This window comes from Trichomycterus rosablanca, chromosome 11, assembly GCF_030014385.1.
Source record: "Trichomycterus rosablanca isolate fTriRos1 chromosome 11, fTriRos1.hap1, whole genome shotgun sequence".
Lineage (NCBI taxonomy): Eukaryota > Metazoa > Chordata > Actinopteri > Siluriformes > Trichomycteridae > Trichomycterus > Trichomycterus rosablanca.
In genome coordinates, this window is record NC_085998.1 from 31,495,920 (window position 1) to 31,510,451 (window position 14,532).

Here is a 14,532-nt window from a genome sequence, read left to right on the forward strand (position 1 = left end):
CATTTATATTTAGGTATAGAGTAATTGTACTTACCTCTGACCCTAGCAAAGCAAGCTAAAAGTTACAAGAGAGTGTGATGTGGGATTGTTTTTGTAAAAGAAAGGAATTACGTAAGTGTACTTTAGCCTTCATTACTTAATTCTGATGGGTCAGGGGCAGACCGAGGGGGACTTACAGTGCTAAACAGGGCATTACAATGCATTTTCCCCACTGCTGACAGGAGTGTTGTACTGCTTTTGAAAAGATTAGGACCTGAGGTTTTAGAATCACTCAACTACATTTATTTTTTTCAAAATTGTGTTGGGTTTAACAGGTTTAAACAATAATAAATTTTTATTACGATTACATAATTACTCACTCACTCTCTTAACCGCTTAACGGGAAAGGGGGGGGGGGGGGGGGCTTTTCAGTGGCAAAAGGCACACAGTAACACCCTGGACGTGGCACCAGTCCATTGCCGGGCACACACACACACACACACACACACACCTCTATTCAGCTACAGGGCAATTTAGTGTCTCCAATTAACCTGACTGCATGTTTTTGGACTGTGGGAGGAAACCTGAGCTCCCGGAGGAAAACCACGCAGACACGGGGAGAACATGCAAACCGCCCCGCCTGGGGATCGAACCCAGGACCTTCTTGCTGTGAGGTAACAGTGCTACTCACCGAGCCACAGTGCCGCCAATTACATAATTAAAGTATTTATTGATTTGGTGGAAATACATTTTCTACTTGGTTTATTTATGGTAATAGCACTTGTATTTACAGAGCTATTTCAAATGATTTTAAGATAAATAATTTTAGGTTAAATCTGTCTAGCATTTAAGGGGTTAATAGAATTGAACATTGTCTCTTTGAAGCCAAGAGCTTTGTTCAGGACAGCTAACTGTGTGCAGGGCAGAAGGTCCCAACTGCTAAAACACAGTAAACTAAAGAAAGGATGCACATATTAATACTTGATTTAAGTTAGCAAGTAAAAACTATTATTAATTTGTGAATTATATATGTTTTTAAGACACATTGCTTGGATATTTGACACATCACGTTTCACACATTTCTAAAGGTGTTTTTAACATGTGAACATTTGACATGTTTTAGCCTACATGTTTTTAATTATGTGACATCTATTTACATATGACCTCGTAATAAACACATGATAAAATGTAAAACTAATGTGTTTTTCTGACTATATGGGATCCTTCAACACATGATCAGGTATGTTTTACTGTTACTTTAATTTTAAGTGTTTAGCATTTGTAATGCTATCTTTCGATGTAGACTGCCCTCTAGTGGCACTTCAATGTCAGTCCAAGGTCTGTAGTAAGCAAATACAGTAATGGGTCTATTTTCTATGTAGTGCACTACCTAGGGTATAAATACTAATAGGCTATTAGGTTATTTGTGATTTAAATTAAATTGGAAGTGTCTATAATAATATAATATAATAAAAAAAATCAGAATCAGACTTATTGGCCAAGTACGTTGACCCACACACTGAATTTCAGGCCGGTTCCCACTGCTGGTGTCTCTCTAGTTTACATGCAGTATACAGTCAATGTATAATTTATAGACAATACACAATACATAATATACAATATGCACAGTATTAACAGCAAACAAAAAATAAGCATAATAATAATCTAGGCAGATGGAACAACTTTACATAAAACAGTTCATAATTTACATTTACATTTTCAGCATTTAGCAGACGCTCTTATCCAGAGCGACTTACAGAAGTGCTTCCATAGTGAACATTTCATTTCTCAAGTTTAGGTAAACAACAGTCAAAGAACACAAATCTGCTAAAACCTGTTAGAACCAAAGTGTTTTTTTTTGTTTTTTTTTGGAAATGGAAAAGGATGGAACAAAATGTTAGTAAATAAGTACAAGTCAGCTTAAGTGCTTCATAAAAAGGTTTTAAAGACAGCAAGAGACTCAGATGTTCGGACAGACAGAGGAAGTTCATTCCACCACTTGGGTGCTAGAACAGAGAAGAGCCTTGATGCTTGTCTTCCTTTAGTCCTGAATAATGATGTAATATGTCACGCATCTATTTTTTTAAATGAGCATATTGGGCAAAATACAGCATATGTTAATGATTAATAATTATGATTATATATTGTTTTGTAGACACAAGCTGTTTACATTTTGTCAGATGCTTTTATCCAAAGTAACTAACAACTGAGACAGGACACAATCCAAGCACCTTGCACAAGCTTTTTACTGCATTTTGTTGCCTTATACTTGAACATGTGTAATGACAATAAAGTTGAATCTAATCTAATCTAATCTAATCTAAACAGGGGCCCAACAGTAGCAGCTTGGGAGTAGTGGGACATGAACCCCTTAAAATTTGTCATATATACAGATGCACATGTTTATTACAATGAAATTCATTTTCCGCACGTCCCAGCTTGTTTGGAAGCTAGGGTCAGAGCGCAAGGGCAGCTACTGTACAGTGACCCTGGGGTCGAGAGCGCAAAGGACTTCGCTTAAGGGCCCAAAAGTAGTTGCATGGCAGAGCAGCCAAAACATTGTAAAAAAAAATATACATGCCATTAAAGCCATGAGTTCATTTAACCATGATTTCAGATATGTTTGTAAAACACTTGCTTAATGGTCATTTTAGCATAACTCTATTTTATATAGTGGTCGCTTTGCGATTAAGGTGAAACATTGAGAGTTTTATTGGGTTCATGTCCTGCTGGGCCCTTGTGCAAGTTGCTTGGATTGTGTCCTGTCTCTGGTGTTAGTAACTTTGGATAAAAGCATCTGACAAAATGTATACAGCTCATGTGTCTACAAAACAATGTATAATCATAATTATTAATCAATACCATATTCTGTATTTTGTCCAGTATTTTCATTTTGAAATATATAGATATGTGACATTTTACATATTGCATCGTTGTGAGTTAGACCATATCCATGCCATAATGTATTTAAACTATTTATAAAGCCAATTAAGTCATAAACAATTGAATACATTTAAAATTACAAATCTAGTTTGCCACGATTATAGCCAATGCTATGTTTGGAAAACCTGAAGGAAACCTGTGAGGACATGGGAGAACATACCAAACTCACCACAGAAAGTGTGGAGTTTTGGATCAAAGCCAGGTACTTTGGTTAATACTACAGCATTAAATCTATGTGTACTGTCATGGTATTGGACACAAACCCTCTCTAAAAAGAACTAGTTGCTTGTGTGTGGATATATAGAAGGTATATGTGCCCTAAATTGCTCCTAGGTGTATATACATTAGTAAATAAGTAAATGTGATGGTAAGTGTGTTGTGACCTGAGATGAATTGGTGCAAGGGCCATCGTTAGTCGTTATGACAGGACATAAATAAGAAAATGGGTGTAGTTCTTAGAAGAAACTGATAGAGGGCGCCAAACGGTGGCGTGTGTTTTAGCCCAACTAATAAAAGCAAATGCTCTGCATCGTTTATATTTACAAGAAAGGTCAGATAGTTCAGAATTAAAGTGTTACTTGTACAATAAGACTTTTATAGCTGTAATAGATATCAAACCAGACAGTTCATGGAACTTATTGCTTCAAGTTTTAAAAACCAGCATAGCTACCCTTTAACATCCTGCACCTAGAGTTCCTGGGTGGTGCTGGTCTCACCTCAACACTAATCAGGATGAAGCAGATTTTTGGTAATAAATGACTAAATACGTAAATATAGATAGGGTCCAAAAATTACATACAGTTCTGATGGACCTGTACTACAGTGGGACAAAACAATTGTTTCACTACTTTTGTTTTTGTTATATTTGAATCTTCAGTCTTTAATTCTTTTTGCCCTTATGTTTGGGGTTGCGGTGCTGGTACATCACTCTAGTTCTATCTATGACAATTAATGCCCCAGTACCACAATCTGATGAGACACATATTTGCATGTAGGACATGACATTTTTTACTCCACAGATGTTGTGAATTTCAACCAAAGGATTGAGTTTCATTCTTAATTTAAGCCAGATTAAGCCATTTAGTTCGTTTTAATGTATGTTTGTGTCATTGTCCCATGCAGACACCGGGAGATCGTGCACTCCAACTCCACACAGAAAGGACCTGAACCACCCCAACTGGGTATCAAACCCAGGATCTTCTTGCTGTGATGCGACCGTGCTACCCACTGAGCCACTGTGCCTTCCCTTATTTACACCATTATGTGTAAACACTATAGAAGGACGAGCATATTAATACCACGGAATCTGCCATTTCTGACGTAAGTAAAGCAGGTCAGGTTGTTTCCAGGTGGCTTTAAATTTACTGCTCATTGCTGAAGATAAATGAAAAAACACACAGGATCCGAAAGAGTCGATTCTTGATGGTAAATGAGTCAATCAGTATGACTCACTGAATAAACAGTAAAGTTAAAAAAATAATAATTTATTTATTTTTTTTATTTTAAAATTGATTTTTATTTTACATTTTTTATTTATTTTATTTTTTTAAATGTTATTATTTTTAATATTTTTTATTTCATTTTATTTCATTTATTTAAAAAAATATATATATTTTTTTGACTAATAAAAATAAATAAATAAATAAATAATATAAATAAATAAATAAATAAATACTGAAGTTGCTTAGGGGCGGCACGGTGGGTAGCACTGTTGCCTCACAGCAAGGTGTGGGTTCAATCCCCAGGCGGGGTGGTCCGGGTCCTTTCTGTGCAGAGTTTGCATGTTCTCCATGTCTGCGTGGGTTTCCTCCGGGAGCTCCGGTTTCCTCCCACAGTCCAAAAACATGCAGTCAGGTGAGTTGGAGACACTGAATTGCCCTATAGGTCAATGTGTGGTATAGGTGTGTATGTGTGTCTGCCCTGCGATGGACTGGCGCCCCGTCCAGGGTGTTACTGTGTGCCTTTTGCCCATTGAAAGCTGGGATAGGCTCCAGCACCCCCCGCGACCCTAATTGGATAAGCGGTTAAGGAAGTGGGCGAGAGCTTGGAAAGAGCGTAATGGGCAGGGCGCTGCGTGACGTCATGTGATGGGCGGTGCTTGTTGGTGGGGGCGTGTGTGTGTGTGTGTGTGTGTGTGTGTGTGCGCGTGTGTGCGCTTCGCTGTTTCATGTGGCGGTTGAGCTTCAGCTTCAGCTTCATTGAGACTCGAGTGTTTTCTGTATCGCTGCCGTAACTTTACACGGACTCACTGAAAGCTCCACGCAGTGTAGGAGTAACAGGGTCGCGGTCCGGGTCGCGGTCGAAATATTTGGGACAGCACTGAAACGGAGGAAGAAAGCGCGCTGGTCGCCGTGAATCCAGTACCGCTTATATACAGCGACAGGTAGCTCCGTCACCGACTCGATCTCTGGCTGTCGGTCCCGGCTGAGGAGCTGAGAGTGCGGGTCATGCGGGATTCTCCGGACGCAGGGCGAGCCGTGTCTTAGTGCTGATAGTTCTCCACAAGTCCACCATCACAGAGAAGCAACCATGTCCCGCAGGAAGCAGAGCAAGCCCCGACAGATCAAACGTAAGTAGAAGAAAGTAGAAATGACTCTCATGCTGGTTGTGCAATGTGCGATTCCTACGCGTTGGAAGTGCGCACACATAGTTCGCAAAAGCTGCTCCCGGATTACCTACCGGATCTGATATACCTAACAAATCGTTTATTAGTTTTAAACGAGTGTAATGTGTTGCTTGATGTAGCCGGAATGAACGGTTTAGACACGAAGCAAGCACGAGTTTACGCGCGCTCCCGTTACGCACGCCGAACTTAATTCATCACCGAGGTGGCACAGTGGTTCGGTGGGTAGCACAGCAAGAAGGTCCTGGGTTCGATCACTAGGCGGGGCGGTCCGGGTTCTTTCTGTGTGGAGTTTGCATGTTCTCCCCGTGTCTGCGTGGGTTTCCTTGCGGATGCTCCGGTTTTCTCCAACAGTCCAAAGACATGCAAGCATTAATCAGAGCATTCAAACTGCTGTATGTTCTTATTCTCTTATTATAAAAGCAGCACTTTATTATCTGTACAACCTGCATATAAGGTTGGGGTATCCACCACCAGCTCAGACTGAAGAAGTCACTCGGATCTCTACAACAAACTTGTGTCCAGATGAACTGATTCAACTTTGTGGATTTGTGTACCTGGATTATTGAGCATGCATGAACAGAATCTGTACTTCTTCTGGTGAGGTTTAACTACAGCATTAAGTATTACTTGAATTAGATTTGTGGGATTTTTACAATATATACCATTTAAATCCACCAGTAGACATTTACCCCCTACCACTTTTATCCCAAATTCTGAGTTTCCTCCAGCCAAATCATTGCATTTTGGCTGTTTCTGTTGTTATTAAAATCAGGGTTCTTAATCTGCCCCATGGTCCATTTGTGGCCTGTAACACCTGGGTGCTAAAAATCACTTGTGTATTCACTCATTCATTCATTATCTATTTAACTACTACTTTATTCTGGTCAGGGTCACAGTGGGTCTGATTTATTAGGCAAAAGGCAGGAAACTCTCAGACAGGTCGCCAATCCATGAATTGTCTACAGGCAGTCACATAAAGTTATACACTAATAATAAGGCAGCTGTTAATATAACAAAATGAGTTAAATCAGTCAGTCATACTGTAGCAGTTAAATGTGCTTTAAATTATATATGAAAAGCTGCCATTTTTGTTTATATATAACTATATACGTAAGTATTCAATTGCAGCGTGAGTGTGTTTACCTGCTGATGTTATTTGCAACTCTATGGGCCAAAAAATAACTTGCTGCCAGTCATACGTTTAGCTGTGAATTATTAAATTATGGCATAAATAAGGTTAAATTAGAATATTATCATAGCTGTACAGTAAACTGTCAAAAACTACAGAGCTGCTCACCTCAAGTTGAACAATAAGACTTGATTTATATCATTTTTATGAAGTAAATAACAAGTGAACAAAGAATTGGCGGAAGGGTGAGATTCTATGTACACAGAACTCCAACTGAACTCCAACTCAATCCAAGTTTGTAATAAAAGAAAAACACACAAATCAAACACAGAGCAGAAAGATATAACTTGATCAAGTACTGTCATGTTTACCATATAAGTGGTGTAAAATTCTATAAACTGCCATACAGGACTGTTTAAACAATGTGGGGTAAAGGTGAACCACACAAAGGATGTTATACATTGTTCTTCCTCATGTTGTGGGACAGTGGTGCTCAGCGGTTACGGTGTTGTTAGTGATCTAAAGGTTGCTGGTTCAAACCCCACCACCATTGCATGTTACGATTGTTGGCGCCCCGAGCAAGGCCCTTGACATAAATGTAAATGCTGCTACTACTATTACAATGAATACATGATTTCATATAATATTTATACTATTATATTATATAAATATTCAGCAAATATTTATACTGACCACATATTTTAGGAATTAGAAAAAGTTCAAACAACATACATACACATAGATTTAGATGGTTGGATAGGAGTGTAATGCTTATCATAGTTTCCTGTTTTAATTCTCATGTGGAAACGTCACTTCTCTGAAAAAAGGAAGATCTGAATTCAGATAAGCGCTGATCTGATCTCATGCTAGATAACGATTAAAACTGGATCTTTTTTTCATTTGTTTTTGTCTGTGGCTGGCGTTACAATCTCCCCCTGGCATTTTCAGTTCTCTTCCCAGAGATCGGCCATGTGATAACCGGTCAGCGGCTGATCTTTTCGGATTAGCATCCCATCTTTCATTTCATCCCCCTTTTCAACTGTGTAATGCTCAGGCGTTTATTCTATAGCCATCAAGCTTATAGCGCCACATTAACATATATTCATATATTTAAAACATCATATCAGATGAATGGCAGTAGTGTAGAAGAGTAAAATAAACAAACACTGTAAGCAGAACCAGTTCAGTTTTCAGAATGTAGATTTTAAACGGTAGCCAGTAGCGAACAGTTCATTACAAGCGCCATGCCTGATTTATACTGGTAAGGGTTGCGGTCAGTCTGATTTTTCTAGAATTACTGGACACAATGCAGTCCTACACTTCAGACAGGATGCCAGTCCATCACAGGGCCTCCCCCATTCTCCCCTCAGACATAGTCAGTCGCGTCTGTATGTAGACGACTACTGACTGATAGCACCGCTCGGGATTCAAACTCCTGACCTGCCAATGATTCCCAAACAATGATGTTTCCCCCATCAGCCCATTATGCTGGAATAACTTTTGATGTTAGGCAATGCATTTCTTTTCTCCAAATCTCACAACATTTGCTCATAATCTTCTATCTGAAATGTTCAGAAACTGACTGATTGGTATCAGGTCACACTGGACACGTATCATACCTCAAACGTTTGTTAGTTAACAGACATCACACATCATTCACATTATCCCAAAACAAAAGCCCAGCATCATCATGTCTGTAATGTTTTGCATAACTTTGCATAATGTGACAGAATGTCAACCTGGTTACTGTAAAGATGTCAATAGATAGGTATCAGATATTAATTAATACAGCTTTGATGCTAGTATCAAATGCAAATAAAAAAGCCAACCAAACATAGGTAGACCAAGGGCATACAAATTGGGATCAGTATCCCTTAGGAGATGCAAAAGTATAAATAAAAAATATAATCTTAGTAAAATAGACCTGATGAGGGTTGGGGTGTGTTTAAAGCCATGATGTCAGTGGATGCATGGCGTCAATCCATCGTAGGAGAAAAACACTCTCGAACACACACCTAAAGGCAATTAATGCCCTCCTCCATTGCAAGGTACCCTATAGTGCATATTACCCTATAGCATTCTCTACGGGGCGCTAAAAGCAAATACAACACTCTGCTTGTTTTTCACTCTGCTTGTACAGATTGCTTCACTTGGTACGCTTGGTTCCCGGTCTAAAAGGGTAACCAATCTTAGCATGGGTACTTAGCTACAATACAGAACATTTTGTAATGGAAACAACTACCAGTTTGTTGCACCATTGGGTTCCATGAGCAAAGTGAAAAACAGGGCACTGTTGATTGGTCACCACTGGTGCAAGACCATTTAAGTAGCATATTTGTAACCCAACATTTCCAAACTGAAGATCGTCCTGTTGTGGCTGCTGCTATCGTTTACAGTTATATTTGATTTTAGTGTCCAGTAGAGAATGCCATCACAACCTCACCTTTATTGAACTTCTCCTACTGTCATTAATACCCTTATGTTGTGCAAATTGGATTTAAATGTGTACCGAATTGCCCTGGAGGGTACTTTGCAATAGAAGAGTGGCATTAATTGCCCCTAGGTGTGTGTTAGCAAAAGTGTTTTTTCCTGCAACGGATTGACACCATTCATTCAGTGTTTCCAGGTGACTTTTAAGTGGAAAAGAGCAGTCAACCCACTTTCTTGTTGTTTTTTGTGACCAGAGGCTAGTGCAGAAGTACCCTAGCTGCTGGGCTACCAAGCCACACTTACAACAGGCCGTTTGCACTGTTGCTACACGAGTCCATGAACAACTTCTAAGATGTATTGAGAACTTTCCATCAGTTCCTAATGTATGGCAGATTCGTAATCCTCCTTTGTGTGTTAATAAATGCATTATTTGTATCACGGCACCCATTCATAGATGCTAAAACCAAAACAACAGGCTATTATTAAACGTAATTATTAATATCGTTAGTGACACCTGTCCTAGAGGAAAGTTCCAGCATCCAGGCCTCTGGCTGTATAAAGTAATTTGTATGCTGGAAGTCAGAGGAAATATTTGTCTGCGTCTTTTTGTTGCGTCACTCTCCCAATGGTAAAGATCGCTCAGATAGATTACCCATCCCTCCCCGATGGGGAGATTAGCGCTCAGCTCAGAAGGGGCTGAATCCCAAGCCTCGTATTTTGGCAGTTGAGATGGGAGGCGAGATAAGCGAGGCGGCGATCTGCCCGCCGATAGCGCCGGCGTGAGACAGATGGAAGCGATTGCAGAGACGAAATTGGCATTTTAATTACATCGGGCCGCTGCTTTCTCATCTGTGTCGTGTTTGTGTTGTTGTTTGGGACCGGCTGGGTGTATCTCTAGATAATTTAAAAAAAAAAGAGAGAGGGAGAAAGAGGAGCAGATAAGGGCAGAATAGGATTGCAGCCTTGATAAGAGGTGGGGGAGAGAAGCAGGAATGATAGATGGTTGTATTTTGAGTTTTAAAAGCGCCTCCCTCTGCGAGATGGTAAACGCTGATAAGGCAGCCGTGCAGATCAGCACAGAGATAAGACTGAAGAGATGGTGAAGAGATAGCAGCTGCTTTGCACACAGTGACATCATTCAAACGGTCACAGGCTCAGCCTGCATTATTCATAGGGTTCTTTTGTCTGAAGCCAGCAGCCCAAGTGTGTTTCACTTAGCGCTGACCACCCAGACCGGTACTTCGGACGTCGGCCATACAGCTCTGACCACCTTTTCGATGCTTTTTGAGTTTGAACTCTCGAAATAGTGGACGTCTATGTGGAGATCATATCTGCAGTTCCTGTTTTTGCCGAAAAACTGTTGTCAGGTTTCTTTGCAGGGTCACTTGACTTCAGGGTTAAACTAATATCCTGCCCATAACATGCTGAGTACGACAAAACATCATCCCATACTCACAGATTCCACTGAACATGCTTCGTATTTAAAATCGTATTTGTATCTACACAGCCTAAACACTGAGAGTCTTTCTCACATTCACACTCAAACCTCATTGGTGGCTTTCACATGTGTGTTAATGTGTGTGTGTGTTTTTCCTTCTTCTTCTTTGTTCTGCTTTTAGCTTGATGTGAACTTTTGATAAGCCCTGGGGCCTGATCTCTGGCACAGATAAAGATTGCCAAGTTTGATAAGAGTTCTTATCAGGCCAGAGCAGGCAGGAGTTAAGACTCTGCTGCAATAACAAAGCGACACGTAGCAGCAGTAGGGCGCTGGACCCTGCTAATCAGTTCCAGCCTTAATGTGATTAATGTTGTTGTATAATTAGATGATAGGTGTGAACGTATTTCTCTTTTTCCTTCAGCTTTTCCTCTGCGCACCCCCCTCCTTCCCTCATCACGTCCCGCCCATGTTTTTCTCCTAACAGCCATTATAGTCGATTTATTAAATTAAAACTAATTCCACATATTACTCATAGTAGATCCAGTCTGAGATAGTGTTCAGATGCGGGGATTTTTTGTTGTTTCTTGATGATTATCAATGCATGGTAAAGATTAAAAACTTTTTGCTATGTAGATATTTAAAGCGAATTAGAACTCATCTCTGACGTGAATGTAAAAAGTAGACTTAAATATAAAGTACTTCATTAATATCTTAACTGCACTTCACTATCTTTTACTTAGGGCTGGGTAGTATGACGGTACATTCGGTATACCGTCTTTGATTCCTCATATGGTGGGGATTTTTCAAATACCACCATGCCATAACATAATATTGTTTGCCACTAAAAGCACTATGTAGCTCACAGGTAGCATTAACATGAGGTTTTCTCAATATGGTGAAAAAAAAACAGATGGAGGATGAAGAGAGGAAGACCAAATATGCACCGGAAAAACCTGTCAAAGAAATGAGGCGTGTCGGCAGTTTAGAACAGACTGAAACACTATAAATATATTCTGTACGGTTTGTCGAGCCACCGCTGTTACAAACAACGACATAACAAACGCAGTAACAATCAACACATGCAAGGACACGATTCCTCTATAGACAGTCGAGAAAGAAGCTTTCAGAGTAAAGCAATAAGCCACGAGAGGCCGTGCGTTACTGGGATTTTAGCACGGGGATGCCGTTTTTGGCACGACGCGAAGCGGAGTGCCTAAAACTTCTTTCCCGTGCTAAAATCATAGCAGTAACGCACGGTCTCGAGTGGCTTATTGCTTTTATAAAACGGAGGTCAACATAAAATACAATAAATACAACAATGTTTAATTCATAAATGTATTTATTGTGTATAAACTTACAATAAAGCATTCTTCCGCGACGCAAGGTAGTTCGATTAACAGTGTTGCTAGGCAACATGAGGGCGAACATAACATTAACTTTTTCTTTTCAGTGGCGTATTAATATGGAATGATGTGAGGTGGTCCTAGGTGTGCGTTTATCGGGGATTTTACAACGGCTTCGAACGCGGCTCAGCCAATCAGATTTTAGGACCGGAACTATCCGTTTTATAACTATGATTAAAACACTGGATTCAAGATTTGTCTTACGGGGCGAAAAATACTTAATGTTAGTCGCTATTTCAATGTTATAAGTGAACTGGAAGCGGAGATCCGCTTTTCTACAACAGACCACTGGTCAAGTTGTTCAGTGGAGTATGCAAACGTTGTTTTATTTGTCAAAGGGAGAGCTAAGAGTAATTGTACAATACTTAAATATTAAATCAGGAGGAGCTGATAAAATGGACAATGTGTGTAGAAACAAAGAGGTGGTTTTAATGTTATGGATAAACGGTGTATGATTATATGGAATACATTTTTCTATATTATTGTATTGGATATAAAATATCAAGAAAAAATTCTTGGACACCTGATACACGGCGAACAAATAAAGATTATGATTCTTATCCTGAAAAGTTTTATTTAAACATTTTTAAGAACAATATAAAAATACATCGAATATTAAATACAAGATGAGGAATATATATCTGTTATGGCAGGGTGGTGGTTCAAAAATAAGTTCTCATCATAGTACCTTGTTTGTTTTTTGAAAACTGTTCTGATAGATAAGCATCATTTTCTTGTTTGTCTATCAAGTGTTTAGTAATCTGCTGCAGGTGTAAGCTTCATACCACTGCAGAGGGTCTGTACAAGCCATTTATTACAATACATATTTACATAAATACATTCTATTTGCTTTGGGTTTTGTTTTGTTAAGAAGTTAAAGCCGTTCACACTGGGAAACACTGGGTGCAAAAACAGCGCGCCAATCTGGGTATCAATCTCAGGGCTTCGTCCATCCCCTGTCAGACATAGCCAATCATGTTTGTGTAGACACCTGACTGTCAATAGCAATGCTGAGATTCACCTAAACCAAAAAAACCTGCCATCTGAATTTATTTACGATTACACCCGGGCGCTAGTAGCTCAACAGTTAAGGTACTGTACTAGCAATCGGAAGGTCACTGGTTCTAGCCACACTGTCACCAATTTGCCACTATTGGGCCCCTGAGCAAGGCCATTAACTCTCAACTCCTTGACCGTAGCTAGCTACAACTGTACGTCGCTTTGGCTAAAGGCGTCTGCCAAATGCCACAAATGTACATTACAAAAGTCTGACTTGTTTACATTTATTCTGCCGGTCACATTGTACTCACAACCTCAGTGACCCTTCACTTGACCCCTTTACTGGTTATAAACATATGCCAGACTTTCTGCTGAAAGTTAGCCTTGCTAATTGGCTAACTACTCAAGATACCAAAGTTTCAAGAGACAAACACACTGGGCTGCTTTGGTTCATCTTGTCACCCCTCTAGCCAAAATTCCAACTCATAAATCTTTAAAGGAAAACCAAACAAATGTTTGAAGAACCACGAGTGCAGATGTTTCCAGATAGCTGAACTGCATGATGTAATCGAGCGGTTTACATCCTAACATGATCAGTGGCATGAGGGACATAGATAAAGATCCAAGTGGGTTTATTTTTGGAGCTTTGATGACAGGAGCAGATTTGGAAAGACGTCAGTAAATAGGGGATGGAAATTTAGAACTTTGGGTTTGAAAGTGCTGGATTTGGGTTGTTTGTGCAGTTGTGTTAGTGTTTCCTTCACATTTTCCTGTAATATGTCACATCTTGAACAAATCTAAACAGTTTTGTTAATTGTTGCAGCTTGAACGTATTCTTTATCTATTATAATAACTGTGTGCAGTGGTAGCTTAGTTGTTACTGGACTAGTAATCAGAAGGTTGTCTTTCCAACCCTTATTTCTTGCTACTGCTACTTGCTACTGTTGAAACCCCGAATTGCTTGCATGGTATTCAGCCATAACTGTGCAACTTTGGGTCCTAGTGATCGCTCCTTTAACGTCATTTGACATCATTATACGCGCTCCTGAGACGAAGGCATGTCTAAATTCTTAGGTGCCTTAAAATGCTGCCTACTGAGGCAGAGTTCTTTTTAAATGTATATCCATTCTCATTGATTTTCAATTAGTATAAAGGTGTACAAGTGTCGTTTATTTACTAATTCTGGTTTGTCAGTGGCAATTTAACTGTTTTCGGTACACGGAGGGGGCTGTCAACTTTTGCTAGCAGGTTGTGCTGCCTCATCCCATTGGTTTGAATGGTCTGATGCTAACTGTGTTAGCTTAGTAAGCGAAAACTGCGGTGTCGTAATCGCAGTGTGTCTAAATAATCTGCCTTATAAGTTGATATTAGAATCACTTCTACTTAGGCAGCTGCCCAGGTAGGCAGTAGGCAGCAAGGCAGCTCACTAGGTTTTCAGACAGACCCATGGAATATCCTAATAATATTTAGCATTAGTAGATTAGATGATGAAGGCATGCTCGTTGTTCAAGACCTGGTTTTGACTACTCAGCCCCGTTATGGTAAACTTTAAGAACCATTCTTGGTCTAGTTCTAATCTCACTGC

At 39.7% G+C, this 14,532-nt stretch overlaps 1 protein-coding gene across 1 annotated transcript in view; it reads left to right on the forward strand.

The window, feature by feature from the left end:
• Positions 1–6,074: 6,074 nt before the first annotated feature.
• zfpm1 (zinc finger protein, FOG family member 1) overlaps positions 6,075–14,532 on the forward strand; it is a 99,010-nt gene continuing 90,552 nt past the window's right edge. Inside the window, exon 1 of the mRNA XM_063004174.1 lies at positions 6,075–6,145. Within this exon, the coding sequence (XP_062860244.1) occupies positions 6,121–6,145 (25 nt within the window). The 5' untranslated portion in view covers positions 6,075–6,120. The remainder of the gene's footprint in view (positions 6,146–14,532) is intronic.